This window comes from Danaus plexippus, chromosome 7 (assembly GCF_018135715.1).
Source record: "Danaus plexippus chromosome 7, MEX_DaPlex, whole genome shotgun sequence".
In the NCBI taxonomy this organism is placed as follows: domain Eukaryota; kingdom Metazoa; phylum Arthropoda; class Insecta; order Lepidoptera; family Nymphalidae; genus Danaus; species Danaus plexippus.
Genome location: NC_083541.1, coordinates 7,674,259 through 7,697,142, shown reverse-complemented (window position 1 = coordinate 7,697,142; position 22,884 = coordinate 7,674,259). Strand labels below are relative to the sequence as shown.

At 36.9% G+C, this 22,884-nt stretch overlaps 2 protein-coding genes across 6 annotated transcripts in view; one reads left to right on the top strand and one right to left on the bottom strand.

Moving 5' to 3' along the window:
- The first annotated feature begins 311 nt into the window (after positions 1 to 311).
- LOC116770950 (mitochondrial import inner membrane translocase subunit TIM44) lies at positions 312 to 4,584 on the top strand. Its single transcript, XM_032662595.2, has 7 exons — positions 312 to 473; positions 553 to 648; positions 968 to 1,271; positions 1,482 to 1,588; positions 1,704 to 1,793; positions 2,255 to 2,377; positions 2,626 to 4,584. The coding sequence occupies exons 1-7, from the start codon at positions 471 to 473 to the stop codon at positions 3,211 to 3,213; spliced, it is 1,311 nt and encodes a 436-aa protein (XP_032518486.1). The 5' UTR covers positions 312 to 470; the 3' UTR covers positions 3,214 to 4,584.
- Positions 3,580 to 22,884, bottom strand: part of LOC116770991 (echinoderm microtubule-associated protein-like 2) — a 34,650-nt gene continuing 15,345 nt past the window's right edge. For 3 of the 5 annotated variants that reach the window (XM_061520809.1, XM_032662677.2, XM_061520810.1), the window contains 18 exons: positions 18,220 to 18,417; positions 17,871 to 17,979; positions 16,908 to 17,033; positions 15,979 to 16,083; positions 15,349 to 15,420; positions 11,968 to 12,132; positions 10,584 to 10,794; positions 9,829 to 10,032; positions 9,426 to 9,612; positions 9,052 to 9,260; positions 8,766 to 8,889; positions 8,254 to 8,384; positions 7,572 to 7,693; positions 6,709 to 6,841; positions 6,005 to 6,092; positions 5,417 to 5,561; positions 5,244 to 5,325; positions 3,580 to 4,958 (listed from right to left, as the gene is read on the bottom strand). In XM_061520809.1, the coding sequence (XP_061376793.1) occupies positions 4,833 to 4,958; positions 5,244 to 5,325; positions 5,417 to 5,561; positions 6,005 to 6,092; positions 6,709 to 6,841; positions 7,572 to 7,693; positions 8,254 to 8,384; positions 8,766 to 8,889; positions 9,052 to 9,260; positions 9,426 to 9,612; positions 9,829 to 10,032; positions 10,584 to 10,794; positions 11,968 to 12,132; positions 15,349 to 15,420; positions 15,979 to 16,083; positions 16,908 to 17,033; positions 17,871 to 17,979; positions 18,220 to 18,417 (2,537 nt within the window). In that variant the 3' untranslated portion in view covers positions 3,580 to 4,832. Of the gene's footprint in view, positions 4,959 to 5,243; positions 5,326 to 5,416; positions 5,562 to 6,004; positions 6,093 to 6,708; positions 6,842 to 7,571; positions 7,694 to 8,253; positions 8,385 to 8,765; positions 8,890 to 9,051; positions 9,261 to 9,425; positions 9,613 to 9,828; positions 10,033 to 10,583; positions 10,795 to 11,967; positions 12,133 to 15,348; positions 15,421 to 15,978; positions 16,084 to 16,907; positions 17,034 to 17,870; positions 17,980 to 18,219; positions 18,418 to 20,191; positions 20,275 to 22,884 lie in introns of all 5 variants that reach the window. The other 2 variants (XM_032662674.2, XM_061520811.1) reach the window with 2 other exon arrangements.

The window sequence follows — 22,884 nt, the reverse complement described above, 5'->3', positions numbered from 1 at the left end:
ACTGCTTAATAATAAATTGAATTCATTTATTATTATAGGGAAACAATAAGGTTTCTTTTTATTTATTTATAATAAAAACCTTTTATTTTTTCATACTCATATTAAAATTATATTTGACATTCCTTTTTATTACAAATAAGGAATGTCAAATATAATTCAACAGCTTCTTTTCTAACATAGAAATAATTTAATAATTGTTAGTTTGATTAGAGTTAGTTTTATTAGTTTAATAAAAAATTTTGATATTACGTTTTCAATTTTGTAGTTGTCAAAAGAGAAATTTTGACCTGGCAACAAAGTTGTTGTAATAAGTTGAAAAAATGGGCACCCAGTGCCTTCCTTGGATGTCTTAGTACAAAAAAACCGATTTTTCGGTTTCACATAAAAAAAATATATTATAAAATATAAAGATAACAAAATATATGTTATAACAATTGTTTAATATTATAGGCTTTAATATTATTAAAAAAATGGTAAAATACAACCATCTGATTTCATTTCCAAAAGGTTATGTGAATGAAGTGATTTCTTAAAAAGTTGTATCTGTTGCAGCATTCATGTCGACAGTTATTATGTAGTTCTGCACGCTGGAAAAGTGCTCTACCAATACATTTGAAAACACCCGTGTTAACAATTAAACCTGATCAGGTAGACTTATCTGTTAGTCAATTGTTGGTTAGGACTAATGATGGTAGAAACCTTGAATAATATCATTTAGAATTTACATATTACTTAAAATTTGGATTAGAAGTAATGTAACCAACATAACTGTTATTATGTATATCTTAAATTAAAGATTACACACATTATTAGTGATTAGTATCATGAATAGTATTCAGACAGTGTTATGTCATTTAAACATGGTGTGTTTAACTTGATATAAAATCTGATGATAATATATGATGTGAAAGGTTCTTTGTGATTGTTTAACATTTAATGTATATGTCGTATGTATTTCATCACTCAGGGTGTAGTTCAGGAATGTCGTCAGTACTCAGCACGGAAAGGTTTCTTTTCCTCAATCCTGGAAAACATAAAAGAAGATATAGCTAAAAATAAAGAAATGAAAGAAAATATCAAAAAATTCAGGGAAGAGGCGCAGAAACTTGAAAACTCGGATGCATTACAAGCAGCTAGGAAAAAGTTTCTTGCTGTTGAATCAGAGGCATCGAAAGGTTCCGAGGTGTTGAAGGAAACCATTGAGGGTATTAAGGGGAAGGTGGAGCATGTTATAGAGGAAGCCAGCAAAACGGAGATAGCTAAAAGGGCGGGTGAGTGTTGTGAATAAATCTATTGAAATATATATCTTCACTTCATAATAGTTTCTCTGGTAGTGAACTTTTTTCTTCTATTCAACACTGTAAATTTTTTGTAAACTTGTTATCCATTTATAATCCAAAAAAAGTTTTAAATACATTATAAAATATACCAAATAGTTTTTTTTTTTGATTGAAATGAAAAATTATTAAATAAACTTCCAGGAAAAATAACAGAGGACATCTCAAAAACTGCAAAAGATGCTGCGGAGTCTTTAGCTGATAAGAGTCAAAAACTTGGTCAGACATCGGCCTTTAAAACAATATCTCAGGTACTAAATTTATTGGAAGTTTAAAAAAATTTATCTTATTTTAGTATGCAAAGTATTTTTTATATATTTTTAAGTATACACTACAATTTCTAATGAGGTTTTAATCTATGTTCAGGCTACGGAGGTAGTTAAAAACGAAATGGCTCCTAAAGGATTAGAGGGAAGAGTATACACGTCACCGGCGACCTTACGGAAAAGACTCGAGGTGAACAAATACATCTTCATAGACACCATATCTATTAAGATAAATTTTTTAGTTTGATCTCATGTGTTTGACATTTAATGTTATATATAACAATTAATTAAAAAAAAAATTATAGTTGTTCTAAAATCTAAAGGAAAATTGTATTATAATTTAATCAATTATCAATTCAGTTCACATTTATATGGATCCATGGAACTTAGTGTGTTGTGAGATGTTACTTGTGAATAACAGAACTAATTTTCATATTTGTGACACGGAACATAATAAAAATAATAAGCCGTTGTCACCTCACTAGCAAATATGTCAATTCATTAGCAGAGAAATGTAAAACTGGTGGCTATCTGCAGTTAAACCTTACTATTTTATGTCAATGTAGCTGCTACAAGCACTTTCAATAGGGACGTATATGTGATTTTAAAGTAAAATGTATTAATCTTGATGTATGTTTGTCCGTGTGTCAGGTTGCAGCCACCGAACGAACGTTTGAGGCGGACCCGAACGCTACCGGCCTGGAGTTACACAAAGATTCACGATTCTATCAACAGTGGCAGGACTTTAGAGACAACAACCAGTACGTCAACAAGGTAGGCCTCAGGCTTGACACAGTTCATTGACAGCATCAGGTCTTGTATGCAGGTGTTACCCGGGTGGAATAAATATAAGATAAAATGGATACACCAGATTTAAATTAGGATGACTTGAGAGATATAGGGGGACGTTAAGAGATTTGAATTAAAGGTGACACAAAATAATAATAATAAAATATTAAAACATAAGTAATGTAGTAATTTCATAAATTTTTAGTTGATCCGACTTAATGGTTATTTTCCAGGTACTGGATTGGAAAATTAAATATGAGGAATCAGAAAATCCAGTGTTTAAAGCGTCGAGGTTTGTGACGGAGAAGGTGAGCAGCCTGTTCGGGAACCTGTTCGAGAAGACGGAACTGTCACACACCCTCACCGAGATCTGCAAGATAGACCCCAACTTCACGGCGCAGAAGTTCTTAGAAGACTGCGCCAACGACATCATACCGAACATTCTGGAAGCCATGGTCCGGGGAGACATGGACATATTAAAGGACTGGTGCTACGAGGGCGTCTACAACATTCTCTCAGCGCCCATCAAGCAGTGCAGGCAGATGGGTTACAGGCTGGACTCCAAGATCCTGGACATCGAGAATATAGAGCTGGTCATGGGCAAGATGATGGACCAGGGTCCCGTGCTCGTCATCACGTTCCAGTCGCAGCAGATGATGTGCGTGAGGGACGCCAAGAACAACGTGGTGGAAGGAGACCCCAACAAGGTGATGAGGGTCAACTACGTGTGGGTTCTGTGCCGCGACCCCCAGGAGATGAACCCCAAGGCCGCCTGGAGACTGCTGGAGCTGTCCGCCAACAGCGTCGAGCAGCTGATATAGCTTTTAAATGTAGGCAAATAAATATTTTGTGATGTTCTCCGGCGAGTTTCCTTGTTGGCGTCGTGCGTTAGGGTGTTAGGGTGTTCACGTGTTGCTGATTGTGAGCTCTCATGATTCATTTAACACCCTGCAGTGGTTCCGTCGCCTCGTATGTTTCTGTATATAGTCCCATGACCGCCGACGTCATTGATGACGTCACAAATTTCCGTTCCAAAGTCCGAAGCTGAACTCCGTCAATACGGATTGACCGACGCGGAGTCGTTTATATTATTTGTACAATTTTAGTTTGATAACTTTATTATTTGTTATAATAAATTGTTTCACGCAGAGACGTCTCTTAATTCGAGGGCCAAATGAAACAGCGGATCAGTAAACGGTTTTTATTAGAGGCACGTTCAGAGGACAGCGTTCGCATACATTATATATACAGGTAGTTTACAAATAGAGGGGGAGTAAACAGAAAGAACATACGTGACTAGGTTACTAATGATTACGCCTAAAGAATTTTCCCATCTTATAAAAAAATGTGTAGAAAACCGATTTATATATATCGATAGCAGTGTCTTGTGCTACACAATAACTAATCCGACACTCGGGAAGAAAAATAATAATAAGTCTCATTAATCTTGATCAGCACAGATTATAAATATAAAAGTGCAACAAACATCGTTCGTTTTATAAAAACTGGCGCAAAAGCTAAGGTATAGTGTTACAAGTGTATAGAATAAACTAAAATATATCATTGTTGCCATATAAAATAATACTTAGAAGCAGATAATTCGACGGAATGCCTGTTTAAGTTCGTTCAGACCCTTCATTATCACAACCACGCTAACCACATAAATAATTATTATAAATCGAAAATTATAAAAGCCTTAAAACACAACTAAAATATTGGATATTATTAATTTGTCTTAAATAATATTTTTATTTTGTAATCGCTTACATCGAAAAAATACCACAACTTAAAAAAAAATTAAAACTTACATGAATTATATTGTAATAAATGATAAGACATTAGACTAAACCTTAAATAAATTAACTTAATTTTGTACCAAAGAAGACAATTAAGAAAAGACAGTTCATCGAGTCCACACACAGCGGGCGAAGCCTTTATAACTTGGAACGTCGATAAATATGTGAAGTGCAAGCACAGGAAATATATGTTTGCCAGTGTTTTAAATTTTTTATTTAAGGTAAAGACGACACCGACTTGACATCAAAACGCGAGGCGTCGCAGGAGAAGCCTGTGTCGAGAGTAGAATAATTTAAATAAAGATAGAGCTCTAAGTGAGCAGCTTGAAATATATCGTTGATGAATCATCAGGTTCACCATCGCAGACAAGGGTGAAAGATCCCAAGCAGATCGAAGGCACTTCACAAAAACTATCCCCTAGGACTAAAACACTCCGAGAAACATTTGAAAACTGACAGACCTTTTATGGTTAAAAAAAGAACTACACTATACAGATTCACTACGCGGTTTATATCACTTTGACCTGAGAGTGTCTCATAGACACGTGGGATAGAATATTACTTGATCGCGTAGTGAATCTGTAACTATGTGTGCTCGCGAGACTCATACATGTCATTATATTGAAAGCGTCGCGAGGTCAAGGTCACTCGACGGCCCACTGCATCAGCGCGGCGTCGCGGCCGCCCGCCGACAGCACGCGCGTCCCGTCACTCGAGAAGCGCACGCACGACACGTGCGACGAGTGGCCGCCGTACGTGGCGCACACGCTCTGAAGCACAACATCTTATATGAACATGCGTTACAACCAGGATGGCCTTGGCCGAGTGTCACGCTACATGGAAAATAAAAATTGTCTTCATATTAAAATAAAAAATCTCTTAAATACAGGAAGAGACCACATGTACGTGAATCGAACCTAGAATATGTGAACTAACATGCAAAGTGAGTAGGAAGATTAAGTCGATTTAGAGTTACATAAAGAACTCGGAGATATTGTTCAGCTGATGATACTGGTGTTGCATGTGACGTGTGTTCAGGATATGGTATACATTACCTTGGGTTGTGTGACCGGGTACGCGTAGAGTTTCACTTTGCCGAAGTCGTCGCCGGTCACCGCCAGGCGGTTGTCGCTGGACCTACAGTTACACACATACATATATTACAAAACATTCCATAATTTCGACACACACACATATATATACATATATATTTGTCTGTATGTCTCACTTGTCACAGGAGTTGATATCCGTCCCGTCGGCGCCCTCTGGCCACACGCCCACGGTGGTGAACGTGATCGGGCAGTGGTTGCTCGCCCACGTGATATCACGCATTGAAGTCGGTGACGTCACCTGGCGGCACGTGCTGGCGTTCCCTGAAAGCATCAAAATATGTAATAGTAAATATTATATAAAAAAACAACTACTTGAGTTTTACTTCTCAGGCGACCTCCCATAAGGTTGCGTTAAACGTTTTACACTCCTGGAGGGGGGGGGGGGGTAAAAAGATTCGGAGCGACAGGGAATGCGTGGCGCTCGAACGCATGCACGCAATCAGTTATGACTTGTAACTAATGTTAATGAAGTTTTTCTTAAAGAAACATTAAAATTCCTTAAAAATCAATTTCCACCCCTTCCTGTTTTCACCCCAACATTACGAAGTTTCATTTGTCCCGCGCAGAGGGACTCCACACACAGTTAATTATTTGTTCTATAAAGCTGTTTCCTTGTCCCGTCCGTCACGGGTGGGCAGCGGGAACATCGTATCCTGCATATATTGTCATCAAAAATCAATAAATTTTAAGTAAATTAAACTCACAATACAGCAGCTCGTAGTCTCCGGAGTTGCTCCTGAGGTACTGGCTGTCCTCGGACCAGTCCAGGTGTGTTATGAAACTCGAATGACCCTGACACAAAACATGACACGTGTCTTGAAGCATTTATTGAAGTCTCACACTACATACAAGAACTACCACAGTAAGAGTGACACTACACTAAATAAAACTGAACTCTGACAGCCGACTACTGGACTACTGACGTGAACTGATTGAAATAAATTACCACTACAGACAGCAAAACAAGAAGCTTAGGCTCACAACCTCCGTGACATACTATGATAATGAAAAAATAACGAAAAACAAACTACTTCAGCCGCATACCCATAGCTACATATATATATATATATATATTAATATGTTAAGCATGAACTGAATGTAAGTGTGTGTTACCCGTCTACGTTTTCTCTCCGTGCCCTTTGAGGCATGAAAAGTGACATATTTTCACTGGTTGATAGTTTTAAATAATATTATAATGATTCTGGTACAAACAATTTGTTTGGAGCGAGTCGGGCGCGGGAGGTATCACTGTATGTATTTGATCATTAAAATATGCTCTACACTAATGAGATCTTATTGAGATCTTTATGTAATCACAACCATCTATTAACTAATGTGGATGTTTTTGTATTTTAAGTAAATTATGTTTTCTATATTTGATACTCTACATCTATATCTCTATACTCACAACACACTTCCCCAGCCTGGAGTACCTGGCTCCCTGGTCGTCCACCTGGTAGATGTAGATGAAATTATCTCTAGCTCCGAGCGCCACCATTTGGTTGTTGGGGGAATACACGATAGTCTGGATCGGCTCCGACCTTTAATTTATAGGGCACTACTTGTGGTTCACTGTTTCAACGGGAGATCCTTGTAACGCTATATTTTAACTACGCAGCATGTTACAACTAATACACATATCAAATACAACTGTAATTTTCATTATAAGAAGTTGCTTTGGTACGAAAACTCTCAGCATTCCATGGATTCACCGTGCGGGTGCCGGGTCCGTCGTTGCAGGGAGAGGAGCTTCAAGAGTGTAGGTTTAAGAGGCCCCTATCTATCACCGTCCAAGCTCCTCTCACTACCTAACCAAAGATGAAATGAAGCCTCAGGGGCTGCCTTCGAATTACATTCTAAGAATTAATTGATGTCAGTTCTGCTACATACATTAAGATTTTTATTACGAAATAAATTAAATATACAGGCGATGGTCCATCTGTTTGCAAAAAGCACCTCTCACAAACATACACTACGCGGAACATGCCAGCTATGAAGCCGCACTTCGTCCGCTTTCCCTTTATAACTGGTTTTGATAGAAAATTAGTAACGTGTACTTCATTGAAATGGACATGATAACAGACAGCGCCCTCTGTAGTCCGACGCGGAACTTCAACAAAATACAACTTTAGTAATGAGGTAGGCACACGTAATCTTGAACTCATACCCCATTCTATATCTCATCTACATTTTTTGACAGTTTCATCAAGATCCGTTCAGTAGCGGTTCCGTGTCTCCATCCGTGCTAACTATATAAGTAGTATACACTACCCGTCTCTGTGGTCCGCGAGGAGCGCCCTCGTTTGAGGGTCGTACACCATCCACCTCCCGGAACAGCCGCCGACCGCCACTACACCTCCGTCAGACGACCAAGCGCAGCACTGGGCACGCTCCTGGAACATACACGGTGTGTACATTAAGATACAAAAGGTCACAGGTCACGGGTCGGGCGACAAGGATAAGATGTACCAAAATCAAAGTATTGGAAATCGGTAACAGATAGCTTATTTCTGGGAAGATTTAGAAAATATCCGCTAGGGGCAGCACCGCTTTATAATTATTAAACTAAACAAACGTCGAGATAAAAACAATTCTAAAACACAATATTATAATCTATATTTTTGACAATAGAGAATTCAAAACATATGTACCTCCCCCCCCACCAGTGCTGCCCCTAGCGGATCTTTTTTAAATCTTCCAAGGGAAAAAGCTACATTACACACACTACCACTTTTTTGCTATAGTTTTTTGTGACATATGTCTGGAGGACAATGATCCTTAGTGATCCACACACACCCTGTCCTTGCGTATAATTTTCCAAGCCTAGTTCAATCCACGTGTGTTGTGGCTGACGTCTCGTATATCATGTATCGTGTATATCTTTTACAATATATTGCTAACTTTCTTTACTACTATATTTTTTATATTAATTTGAGGTATCTCGTACACCTACATCAATGTCTTTACTCCACACGGTGGAGTGACTCATCCCGTCCCAGAGCTGGAGAAGGCGGTCCCAGCCCGCTGAAACGAACTGCGGCAGACACGGGTGAGTCGCCAGGCCCCAAACCTCGTCCACGTGACCTGCACACACACACAGACACACATACAGAATTGACAGGTTCGCATACATATAAGTTCCTTTGCCATTAAGGATATAAGGAGACAGAGGTTGATGATATACTTCTTGAGCTGGATCCTCACGGGTTCTTGGGTGACATGACTAATTGAAGACTCGGGCATTTTCACATTTTGTACCATGTTAATGAAGTCTGTCCGATGTGGGTCAAATATAAAATGCTTTATTTTACCGAGGTTGTTAGCGCAGATCTCTATATTATGGTCTATGTAAAGCTGTCTCCGTAACCGCTTAGAGTGCGTCCGGTGATAAGGAATCCAGTTACATTTGTATGTCGCGTGTCGTTTCTTACGAGCGCGTGATAGTAATGTGTATATTGTATTAACCGAGCACGGCGGGTGTGAAGCCCAGCTGCAGGTCTCCCACGAGGATGCAGTTCCTGGTGGTGCCCACGAGCAGTCGGCCGCGACCCTCGGACACCACGCGCACGCCGCCGTAGTGACCCTCGATCTGAAATACACGGATTCTCTGATACGCCTCGTGATGGAAACCAATACTACTAGTTACATAGATATGTTGTTATCTTATTCCAGGTCCTTATGGAAGAGGAATTCCGAGTTCAAAATAATAGACATTGTAATGTGATGTTGTTATTCCGTGTGTGTAACTCACGACAGCCTCCGTGCCGGTCGCGTTGAGTTCGTCGTCGAAGAGCACGATCCGCCCATCCTTCCCGCCCGCCGACAGCAGCCCGCCCTCCCTCAGGGCGCACACCGAGAACACGCCGCCCGAGTGAGCGCCGCGGACCGTGCGGGACGCTACGGATGTGCCGCGGGACCACACGGTCAGCGAGCCGGACGAGTCACCAGATATGACGTCACCTGGACCACAGGGGTGGGGGTATTAATACGTCACTAATAACTATATTATGTACATCAAAAGAATGGTTCGAAATATTTTTCTCTACATATTTTGACATTGCAAATAAAGAAGTTCCGTTTCACTAGTTGTACCACAAAGTAAGGCGTAGACCCTGCGCAGCCTACCGTTATGGTTGAATCCGAGGCATGTGACGTATTTGGGTTTGTCCCTGGTGTCGAACACTCCCATACGTTTGTAGAGCACGTTGGAGGCGTCCAGGGTCCAGAAGGCTATGTGTCCCTTGCCGCACGTCACGATCTGGTTCCGGTCTAGAGGGTGGAACTCCGCCGCTATGACCGTGTCCACGGAACACTGCATACAATATGAGACTCTTTGGAAATATACGATTTTTTTTAATTTTATTGATAAAGTCTTAATGTAGCGAAATGATTGGTTTACAAAAGACAGCGATTTTTACGATGGTGTTCTGATCGATCAATTCCTCAAATAATAAGGAGCATCTTCGACCCCATCACAATTCCCATACGCCCCGACCCCAGTCAAATCTTACAGCGTATGTCACCCTACCTTGGTCTCAGCCAGACATCCTCTATCCGCCCTCTGCCAGTCCCACACGGACAGCACTCGGTCCGCGCCCTCGTCCACGACCGCCAGCAGATTCCCTCCGTCAGCCCGGGAGAAGCTGAGGCAGCTCACCGCACGCTCCAGGCTGCCCGCACCCACCACCGCCAGGGTCGCCAGGGACACGGAGTTCCATACGCGGACGTGGGGCTGAAGGAAGCGAGTTCAGAGTCAGATAGTACTCACTAGGATTATGTTTGGCCATTGTTAAGTTACTGATAGCAGATTTTATGTCATGCTCAGAGAGTTTAGCCGATAGATAACCAGCGACAAGTTCGAATCCTGTTCGCGTTCTTAATTATCCTCGTAATATGTTACAATTTAATCGGAGTTTATGGCACATCGTTGTATTTTTCTGTCGATCGAGTTACGTCTGAACCAAGAGTCTGCACCCTCGACGTGAGACATATTAGAGGAATATTGATGTCTCCTTCATTATTTACTCACAGGAAACTTGTTTGAATGAAATAGACGGTGCAAGGAGCAATACATAACGTCTGGTTCTGTTACGGAATTTAACTTTATGTTAATAAACTGTTAAATACGAGTGAAATGCAATCAACATAATCGGTGCAAATAACATTGGGTGATAAGAATCTTGACATTAAAAATATGTAGTTCTGAAGACTCATGGCCAGACAGTTATGTGTCCTATATATAACAACTCTTTCTCTCTCTCACGCTCTCTTTTTCTCTCTCACCCTGGCGTCGAGTCGGTCGTGTCCCGCGCACTGGCCACTCGCTATGACCAGCTTGTTGGGATGTATGGCGATGCTCTTGACGTCGTCGGTGTGTCCCGTGTAATGTCTCTGGCACTGCTCCTCCACATTGAACAGCACCACCACCGCCGCCACGAAGTAAACCATCTCCCCGGTCGGCAGCATGTACAGGTTACTCCTGCAATCCTTGCCTCTGGAAGACGATAGATCCGAACCATTATGCTGTCAGTATAGCATTGTGTTAGGCACATTGTGTTGTGTTTCTGAGCAAATATGTTTGATGTTAATCTGAGAGATCTTTATGCTGTTTTGTAACTGTTGTGAAGTGAAAATGAAAGTTTAAGACACAGTATGGCGAAAAAGAGGCATTAAAAATATTACACAATCGTCGCTCGTAAACCGAGTTTCTCAATGAGTCATTACTGGACTCGTGGATACCTACAAAAACCCGACTTCCTCTGTTTGTGATGGATTATCTTATATCTGTAACTTGTTCGTTCGTGCATAACGCCGTCCTTGACGAGATGAGGAGCGACACGAAACTAAACAAAGCATCGTTGAAACCTCAACTAAAGACCGCAGAAGAACCACTTTAATAAAAACAGAAATAATAGATTACCTCAGATATATACTATGTTCATATTGATGTATATAATGAGACTGTGCTTTGTACCAAATCGATTTTTCAATGTATTTAACCTACATTACATATACGGCTATGTTTTAAGAGTAACACATTATATACAATGCATTATATAATACAAAGTTCAGTATCGATCGAGTCTGGTAATAACACGAGGTCGCGGACTTCATTATTTATTTCAGAGGCGTGACCACATAGTTACAATTGTTTTATTTATCACGAGCAATGTTAATTAAATGAGATTAAATTCATTTATATAACGAGACCGTTGGGATATTAACATAATGGCTTTAGAACTAAACAACAACGCCCATATGCTTTTCAAATATCTGTAGCAGTTTTTTTCTAAACTCGCCCGTCAACTTGAAGCGTTTTTCCAATTGTGTTTATTACTAAATAGCCGTCTCTTATAAGAAACCGCTCGAATCTAGTGATTTGTCCTTGAACATTTTTTAAACTCCTGTATATATTTCCTAAGAAATCAATATTCAGGTAGTCGTTATCTGTCTAGTGTTTTGTTCTAAATTAACGGAATCGATACTCTGTGTAGACTCTGAATTACTCGATAAAATCAAGAAGAAGGCATACAGAATAAATGAAACATATTTTTGGCGTATTCATGGACAAGTCATTGGAAATATTACTATATATTTCTTTAAGCACCGCTTAATATAACACAGAGAGGTCTTAGTCTGTATAGAAGAGCTCTTTCTATGTCCTCACCTGTATCCGTAGACCCACTCTAACTTGAGCTTGCTCTGCGGCGGTGGCGCTACCTTCGCTGGGTCCAGGTTCTCGTGGTCGCTGGGGCCGTACATGACCACCGGGCGACCCCTGATGAACATCCTCATGGAGCCCTCCTCCTCATTGTACTGACAGGTGTGGGTGCTGAAACATTTTCGATGTAACTGATTTTCAAACAGTCGTTGGGACTTGGGGCGTGCGTATTTTGCCCTCAATTCGAGTTTACAAACATTTTATTACTTCGACACCAGGAATCTCAGTTGTTTGTGGTTGACAGAGTCACAACATTTTTTTCAAGGACGTAGATTCGGTTACGAAAATGTTAAATTCCATTAAACGTAACAGATTTTTCAATTTATTTTAGTGTCCTCTTGATATATACATTAAGATTATTACATTAAAATATTACAAAGAAAATCGCGTTATACGGCAATTACTTTGAATAGTTTTTTAAGAAAATAATCAGGATAACAAAAAAATATTATTGTATTATGGCACATCATAAACTAACAATGAATCAGGTTAGTATAAAAATAAGTATGTAGCTATTATATATACTTACATTCCTAAGTCTTATTAGTAAAGGTTACGTAGCGAGTTAATTACTTAGAAGATTACCTTAGAACTACTTAATCTCTATAATATTTTTTCCTCTAATTATTTTATAAAAAAAAACAGTAACAAGCGTCAGCGAGCATCTAAATCTACTTACATCGAGGTGAATGACATACTGCAACTTTAATAATACCAAAATGAAAAGCACCCACGCAGAAAGCACCCAAATTATATGAAAAAAAATCTAAAATATAAAAAAAAAAAGGAATAATTTAACAAATCGTTGTATACAATTGTAATAAGGGTATTACGTGAATTACCTGTCCGCCATATTTGTAATAAAGTGTGTTTTTAAATTTAGCAATTTTAAGATACAAAGAAACTGAATACCGGTTTTTAAATTTAACCGATTAGTATACCGGCTTCCGAGAATAACATTGGCAGACTGCGTGTGCCGCGTGAACAACCCGTATAAGAGCGAGAGCTGTCAAATGACGACAGTTCCACATTACGAGTTAACCATCGACACATTAATATAATAGAAATGTTTTTATATTTAACAAAACGAGCAATGGATAGCATTCATAATAAATCCAACTTTAAATCGCACGATCACGTACTGAATGCAATTCGTTATCTACAAGTACAGTCACAAGCTATTTCAATTGACTTAGCAAATGGCGACGTTTTTGTAATAATCTTTAAAGGATGAGTTCGTACCTATATGTTGTGGGCGCGGCAAGGTCAGTGTCAATTGTTAACATCACTATACGACTAATATAAATAGCCTTACAGGTATAGGGGCCGTCCTCCATAGAAACATTAGAAATACGAAATAATTTGTCCGTTTGTGAACATTGCGCGACTGAAGGTATTGCAATAATGGGACAAAGGCCTACAAAATAGTTAACATCGTACAAGTTGAGCCACCGGCAAAAGCAAGATAACTATGTGTTATTCACAATTCCATGGAATTGTACAGTTTTGGAAAGGTGATGCGAAAAACTTTGACTGAATGAATGACTTTGTTTTATTAAATAAAAATTTGTTACTTAATATTTCCCAAACGTAGTTTTCTGTAACAGCAGATCTGTGTTTCATGGATGATTCACATAAGAAACTTAAATTTATAGGACGTAACTGTGGCTGTTTGACCACCGGCGACTTCAACTGTGTAGTTCTTATAAACGAATCCTACATCATTGTGTATAGGTGCCAGTTATATTCATACACTTAATTAGAACAAATGGCTACACGTAAAACAAACAGTAATGCCTGTACCCTTATCACAAGTTTGTATAGTCACACTACATACGAAGCGTTTTCGCGTGAATAAAACATTGTTGACACTCTGTATGTAGTGTTAGCTTGAACATTATGTGTAAGCATAATCTTTATGGAACTTTTTACTACATTCGTCAATTTAATTTTTTTGAAGTATTTTAAGATACAAAAAGTAGTACTAATGAAGTGTGATTGGAACTAATTCTACGATGTTGTTGCAATATAAGTTTGTCATTTACTTGTCTCATATACAAGTAGCCACGTCTCAATGATGTACCTATATTTTGGGACAATCTGACATAAAGTTCATCAGCTGGTGATTTGGATCGTCATAAGACGCCGAACTCAGACAGTGCAACATAAAAATAATATCCGTATAATAAGGACAAAGACATACAAACATTAATATTTACGTATATTTATAAACCACCAAAAAAAGTAAATTGCTTCGGCTGTGTCACAGTTACTTGTAGTACTGGCGATACTAAAATCAGTTTGACAATAATGACGTTGACACTGACAGTAAGAAAGTAAACAAACAGAGATCATCTGATCTTTAACATTATAATTAGTTAGTGCAGAGAATAAAAGCTATCTTTTTTTAGTTTGAATTTTATAAAAGTATTAAATTCTGTATTATTTGAATGTTAAAAGATCTTTTCCATGTACCTATGTTATAAATACAGCCTTATTCCAGTCTATAAATACGTCTGCCTTGCGGTGGGCGAAATACCACTGCGTGTAACGACCGCACACGCAGCCACTCATACTTATTATACATGTACTTAGATAGTGTGTCAGTGCGTGTATTACCTAATAAATACTTCTATATAAGTACGGAATTGTATAATAATAACCTACTCACTTTATATTCACAGCGAGAGGTTGAATTTAATGGGACCGGCATTTATTTTATATACAAATAAAATATATGCCATTTGCTTATTTTAAAGTGTGGTATAGTTTAATTTTGTTATTGGTGACATATAAAACATTTTGAATTATTTAATAACCCAACAGTGACGTAACTGTCTTAAATCTATTGTCTTGACAGATTTGACATTTATGATTTTATTTCTATATGAAAAAATAAATACTATATGAATATAATGATAAGATAAATGCTGTATTTCAAGTATGAAAATATTCACAGTGTGTAATCTTAGAATGTTAACAATTTTCATATCGATGACGTAATATTTTAAAACCCAGAGTAGCCCCGTGATATCTTACAGATAATAATCTGTTGTCTCTGTTTCATTATGACCGTCTCGCTCTTATCATGTAAATATTGACATCTCAAAAACTGTTCACAAAAATGGGTCATTTAAAAAAATGAAAACATCTTACTGAAAGTACCAAAATAATCTGTATTAAAATGCAATTAAATTAAAAGCTTGCTATGATTCTGAAACAGAGTATAAAATATTAATGTATCCCCTCCTAAAAGCTCCACCACCTAGTACCCCATCACCACCATCACCAGGTAACATATATCACCCATCAATATATCTGACTCACCCGTGTTTCAAGATCGGTCCATTTTGTGATGGCTTAGAATACAAATTTAGCAACGACTTGGTGCTTGTAAACCTGTGCCAATACACAAACATATAAAAAAATAAAATAAAAAAAACTTATAACATCGATTCACACCAACAAAAAACACTTATTGACGTACACATCTCAAGTCATAGCAAAGTATTAAATAAAAAATCCCTAAAGATATTTTAATGTTGCCATAAAAAAATTGTAGAAATCATTTCTTGTTGTTTATTTTTATTTCAATAATTTAATTAATGCACTCTATTGAGGTCTACATATTTTTATGAGTAATTTTAATTCAATGTAACTAAATTTTTATACAACAAAGTATAGTATATCAATTATGTATGGTAAATACTTTTCATTTAGGATGATTAAGGTTTCAACCGGATGTCTTAAGCTCTGTCGTTTAATAGTCTGTGCCATGCCTTATAAAGTTTAAATTTGTGAAAAATATACAAGTTTTATTAATAACGGAAATATATAAAAGATTTCAAATAAAATAATTAAAAAAATAAAAATAATGTGTGGGCTATATCTATTGTTGGTTGTATGACAGGTGCTGTAGACTATAGCTGTGTTAGTATGATAATGAGGACAGCAAACCTGGAGGCCGGCAGCAGTCCCTGGGTGTTGAAGTCTCCTGTGCTGTTCCATCTCTTGGTGAGGCTGGTGGTGGTCGGGTTGCTGCTTGAGGAGTTATTGCGCGATCTACAATACGGCTACTACATGCGAATGATGCACTATTTGGTCCGCGAGAAGACAGGAGAATGATTGAGCACAAACTAGTTTTTGTCCGCGGATTCGTTCGAGTTGTCTTCCTTTTTGTGTTCGGAGAATTAAAGACCATATAACAGATAGACATGTTAACCAAGAGTCAACGAGATTTCTAGTCTGTCGAGTGATTTCAAATTAATGAAAAGATAAATAACGTATGTTATTGGGATGTCGAAGATACTTTATCACAAAACTTTATCAAAATATGTTCAGTAGGTTTTAGGTGAAGGAGCAACAGACGTTTCTACAAACTTTAGCATTTGTTAAGAAGAATTCATTAGAGAATGCTGTCTATTATATTTTGTATTTGATTTTTTTTGAAGAGATAGATAGTTAATATTGTCTCTGGTAATAATTTTCACCTGTCTTCTCGAGTTTAGAAACAAATAACTATGGTAAATGGTAACATTGCATGACCAGTAAATGGACTAAGAAGGAATATATATTAGCACATTCTAAATACAAAATGCAAAAATTAACATATCTATTCAGCAGAGGACGAAGCCAAGTCTGGTGAGCATTCACTAGGGTCGTCAGCAAGTAACGAAAGATTCTTTCATTATGTCTCATGATCAAGATGCACATTGCGTAGTGTACTAACTTAGATATTACTGCTAGTGTTACTTATTTACGTGGAACACAAAATGACAAACTTGATGCTAATAACTTCAATCTAAGTTTGCAGACAATGGATGATGTTTGTATTAATTATGTCTTTAGGTTCTGGGTTCGTCTTATTTTCATGGTACAGAACTCACCTGTAGTTCAGATGTGGTGGTGCGGGGGTGGCCCGGGGCGATGGAGACGGGGCTGGTGATAGGGACGACGAGGACGCGGGCGAGTCGGACTGGAGAGAACCAGTTGACTGATGCTGAGGGCCTCGCCTGGAACAATGTAAGACTCTCAATATATATTTGCAGCATATTTGTGAATATTTAATGGTGTGGCTTACGAGATATTATTTCATAGCAGTGATGTAGAACTACTTATAATTGGTGGTGAATTCAAATTAAATTGATATACATACTAGGTTACCAGCCCCGGCTTAGCACGGGCTCTTTACCAAAAATATAAAATAGACAATTTAATTATGAGAATTATTAAACTTATATTATAATAACTTTCAAATGGTACGCCCTATTTAAAGGATATAAAAAGTAATTTACAGATACTTATGAAAATGAAGTAATTTATTTTAATAAGACTTAATACCGTATTTATGTAAAGAGCTTTCCAATAAACGCTTTAGGAATTCCAATTTTTAAAAGTTGTAATTTGGATGTAGTATGTTATCCTTAAGGTATAGACATATGCCATCGCGGACTTTCCTGTAGCCCTATAATATAAGATACACAATTCCATCATATATTGTTTTCTTATATCTCAGAGATTTAAGGCAGCGTTTTCGTTAAAAGCGCTCAGATGGTTCATGTTTTCCTAACATTTTCAACAAATATCGTTAATCTACATACAAATAAATACAAAAACTAAACAAATTATATACTAAAACCTTCCTCGATAATCAAGGTATCGAGGGGTGATAACTGTTTGATAATCGACGCAGTAGTTTTTCCGTTTATCGCGAACAGACAGACAGACAGACGCGGCGGGCGACTTTGTTGTATAATTTGTATTGATTAATTAATGATATTTAATATATATCTTGGACCTTGCGGAAACTTTGAAGTTTGAAATTGGTTATATTAAAGTAGAAGCAGTACCTCTGTGATAAAGAAGATGTGTTAGAACCGTAGCTCGAAGTACGTTTCACGGATTCTCTGTACGTCGGCTGTCGGATCCTCAGTTCTCTAGTTGGAGTTCCTGTTGGTGCTGTTAATGGAACATGATCATTTTTTTTGTTCTACATTATGGAAAGAATTCATTCATAGACTCTCTAAGAAAAAATCTGATTTAAACAAAGCGAATAAAGTCTATTTTATAAGTTAAATTTAACTTCTGCGTCCAGGAATGTCTAGATCTCAGTGATAATGAACCTATTGAAGGTTGCAACTCTACCTAAACCAGATCCAATTCTTAGGAAGATAGCTTGTTACAAGGGTCTTTACTTACCGGTGTAAGTGCCTCCATTCCTTTGTGTTGTACTGGAAGTGGTAGTAGGTGTCCTGCCCTCGATAGCGTTCAGCCTTCGCAGAGCATCCGCGAGGGTGGATCTCAGACATAACAGCTCCTCGGCTTGTCTTGAACACCTGACTTCAAGTTCTGCAACCCTCGCCGCCAGCCCAGCACCTTCACTTTCTAGCATTTCATCTGGAATAATTAGAGGCAGTTCAATCAGTCAGAAAAAGGTATCATTGTTTTTATATGTTTAATGGTTCAAGGATATGAGAAAATATTTTAAAATATTACAAGATTCAGATGACCAAAATCCATTTTTTTAATGTTTTGTATTTAGGAGAATAAATTAGAAAGGAAAGAAATAATCAACAACAATAGACGGATTTAATTCCAAAATGTTTTTATACGTTTTGGATTTCTTCCGAAATCAGTGAAATATATATCGACATTATACCTTAATAAGAAATTAGGGTCAATAACCTCGCCATATCTAAAATAGTTGGCCACTATCGAGTGTGTAGTCAATAAGTGACTAAAAAGGTCCGTTCAAGTCGACGAGCATGTGTTTTATGTCAGCTGGAGAGACAGATGTCAGGTTCAAATACGTTAAGGCAATATAATATACCTTATCACCTTGCTGTTTGGAATCCATGGCAGCTGTTGGCTTCGTGTTTTATTTATTAATTGTATAAACTTTATTAAAATTTTCAGTCTATGAATTGAAGTTTAAAATTCCGCCAGAAGTGTCTTCATTTATCTGTCCTCGGTACCGATATATGAATTCAAATGAATGATATTTTTTTTTACGAAATCTTCAGTTTTACGGGGAGCTTGTTGGAGTACCACTTTAAACTGTAGATGTAGAATTACTGCATTTTTATATACGGTAATGTGCTTGCTAGTTGCTGTCAGAAGCAATAACGTTTTAGTGAACAAATAATTGAATAACCGTTAAAAGCATGTATATCATTTAAATTTGTCTCTGGTCGTGACGGCAGATGGCGTCTGAATCTGCAGGTTTATTTTGATAGCGAACACAACAGTGCTTTTCTTATATAAAGTATTCAAATGCTTGCGTAACATAATTCGGGTCAGCGACAGTAATGTTTGTTTGAGGTTTAAACAATACAACAATTAATTTTAATGTGTCATTACCGTCTAATGCCTTTATAGTTATTGCTCTGTCTGCGGTTTTGTTTGTGAGCGGGTGTTTTTGGTATGTTTAGTGATAATTTCTCTTTTTATATATTATTTAGAAATGGATAAAAAAATCGCGATATTACAGACGTAGCATTTTAAAATTTTATGCGAGTCTAAGGTAATGGGCGCATCACCTCTAATATTATAGGCATATAAGGCAATTTTCAACTATATTTTTATTTCAATATATAAAAAAATATATTTACCTTTTAAAAAATATTATATAAATTTTGTGTTTAAAAGAGTCAGAATGTACGTGATTTATTGAGAGCTGTCGTTGGTCCAATACATTGTATCTAGAAGTCGTTACTTAAGATCTAAGTAGGTTACATACATCACGTGACACTCGCCAGCCGTGAAGGCTGTACTCTACTGATTACATTGTACGCAACTACATAGATTGAAACAACGTAGTGTCCGCAAACTACGAGAAGAAGTCGCGTCAAGCACATATATTTATACAATTATAATTACGTATATTTCTTTTGTTATATAAATAATTACTCATGAATTAGCTTCTATACAATTTATTGCAAATTAAAGAATAAAATTGCAAATTTCGAAGTTTCAAGATCAACAAAGCAAATTAGTAGTGCAATGATAACTGACGTACTTTTGTTCGAAGTCAGTTAGGGTCTGATTAATATGAACTATGCTTATTTTTCATCGCCACGACTGTCGAGTTAAGTTTTAACATGATCTTATCTTATATAACCAACTCTGACCACAATATCATATTAATTTATATAAATATTAGTTGACTTACGCCACGCCGTGTATACGTCATTCATAGTATCCCCGGGCGAGTCACTAGCCCTGGAGCTCCGGGATTCCCCGCGACTTTCCATCCTTATATTTTATGAACACTTTATACAATAAACGACATATTAGAATTATAAGTTTCTAAAACATTCCCACAGTTCGCTTACACGCGCTATAAGACTGCATATAAATATAATGAATGTGACCGATTTTGGCAGTGTTTTGACATCAGCGATAAATATCTGCGTTTGGCAAAGTAAGCTGTTTTACCCACATTATATTGGTGGAATGCGAAATATATTAATGTATTTTAATGCATCCAATTAGCATATTGGCAAAAACGAATTCTTTGTTTTATTAAAATAAAAATTAGAAGAAACAATATTTTGTTTTGTTTTTTATTAACTAAGTATTTTGATAAAATCACTCGTCAAACAACAGTCCTAACAGAAATGTCTTATGATTTCAGACATCGGTATAGCAGTACATATATGAAACAAATTTTTGAGTGTATTTCTTTTAGACTTCTCATAATCATTGGAATTGAAACCCCATGCGTGCTGCACGTCATGCCACGTGAAAGAGTACCTGTGTTTTAAAAACAAATCTTATGGAATTCGAGTTAACGGTACTGAGGACTGAGGAGAGCTGTTAGTGAATCTTCGCATCTTGAATGTTAAAACGAACTTTTAACAGTATTCTGACCTGACTGACACATTCCGAGACTCGTTTTGATTTCAAACCCAACAAAATATGACGAATTATGACAAGTATTACAGAAATTTACGGTCGTATTTTATGTGAACTCTAAAGCTCCTCTGATAGCGTAGGAATTTACTTTCTGTAAATGAATTTCGGTATAAATACAGCATACTACGAATTCTTTGTTCCGTATAATGAGGCAAGCAATTATATGGAAATACATGAAGCTTATTTGAGGTGATGGTTTTATGATTAAAAGTTCTTTACGTAGTCTTATAAAACGTAACATTGAAGGAAGAATTATATTAGTTTTAAATAAATCCAAACGATTACTATATATTAATATTGATATATAAAAAAATAATATGCTATACAACTTTACAGCTACCTAAACATAATAAGGAAAAAACATTCAAGTATATAATCAATGGCTCTATCCATTGAAATATTAAAGTGTAAGTGACAAATTAAAAGACATAATAATATCCCTAAGCCTTCATTCATTCATAATCCTTTCCTGGTTGGATTAAGTCAGTCAATTAAAAAGTTACAAGCTTTTATCGAGACATGTTCTGTGACACCTAACCAATTGTGACATAACCACACACAGACAGACACCTGTGTATACATAATGTTTCAGTGTTGCTATATTAAATTAAATGTCAATCTCGTACTAATTAAATGTCAGTCCAATTACATCGTTACGCATAAAAATTACGCAATTTATGACAAATAATAAATATTAGATGTATGTCAGCAAGCAAATAAATTTATTGATTATTAACAGCTGATACTGCGAGATATGTTGTTAAAAATAACAAAACTAGTAATAATAAACTATAATAACAAAGGATTACGAAAACCAACATTGACGAAGAAAATGGCGATTTCATAACTAGGACGAATCTAGACCGACCGTAAATAATAACTATAACAATACTCTGCTTAACGTGTGAAAGAGTCACTTTCGAAAATTAAAATATTCATAAGAAAAAGCCAACGTGATATTCATTCACTTATTTTTAATGACTTTGATTTTATTAAGCAGCGATTTGAAATTAGTTATTTTAATTCAATGTTCTAAATATTATTAATGTGAAAGTATGAGAGAATGTATGGCTGTGTTGGACATCACGGGAGATTGAGGAAATCGCTGAGACATGTTTACAGACGTTACTTGATTTAAATGTAATATATGCACGGTCCTCAGACTTGAGAAGAACTAGTATGGAGTTATATTAAATATAAGAAGAGCGTTCAAACCCTCAATCAAACTACAGAGTAATTTCTATCACGCCAAGCTTTTATTTTATTTGGACCTGACGATAAGGTCACGCTATCTCTACTTATCGTGTATAGTTAGAGTAAAACAAAAGGTATCAACATTTCTCACGGTGAGAAAGTTAAAGTTCATGGGAAGGCGGTGAAAATAAAGTAATTTGAAGCATACTGTGTTACGTACCGACTTATTATTGAAGAGATGGAACGAAGTCTTTGGTCGTTTGACAACAGAACCAAAACTCTCACGGGAAGTTAACGAAATGGCAAAATATAAAAGACCGTGTTCTTCACCAACGAATATGAAACAGAATGCTTTACGTCATTCCCCTCATAGTTATGCTGCGCACGCGCAGACCTCTGTCGTCTGTCACATGCATAAACCAAAATGCTACATATTTGGTTAGAAATTCGATGTTACAGGTATTGTTCTGAGAGCGACGACACTTCAGGTCACCCTTAGAATTTTGATCGCTGCTGCAGGTGAAAAGCGAAAGTAATAATTAGTTATAATGACGTCGTTATGGAAAGCGGTTTACAGAAACGGTATGAGAACAATTATGTGTTGATAGCCGATTGAACTTTTATAATATTTTTAACTAACGAAGAGACTTCTTGAAGTATTAAAAATAACTATGATTATAACAAGGCTAGAGGGATAACTATAGTATTTTGAATATTTTTGATTTTCGATGTTTGCGTCGTATTTGTGACTAG

Excerpts from the sequence above, each read along its gene's own strand:
- LOC116770950 (XM_032662595.2), top strand. Across the intron at positions 649-967 it reads TAACAATTAAACCTGATCAG|GGTGTAGTTCAGGAATGTCG; the intron begins GTAGACTTATCT and ends TTCATCACTCAG. Across the intron at positions 1,589-1,703 it reads CCTTTAAAACAATATCTCAG|GCTACGGAGGTAGTTAAAAA; the intron begins GTACTAAATTTA and ends ATCTATGTTCAG.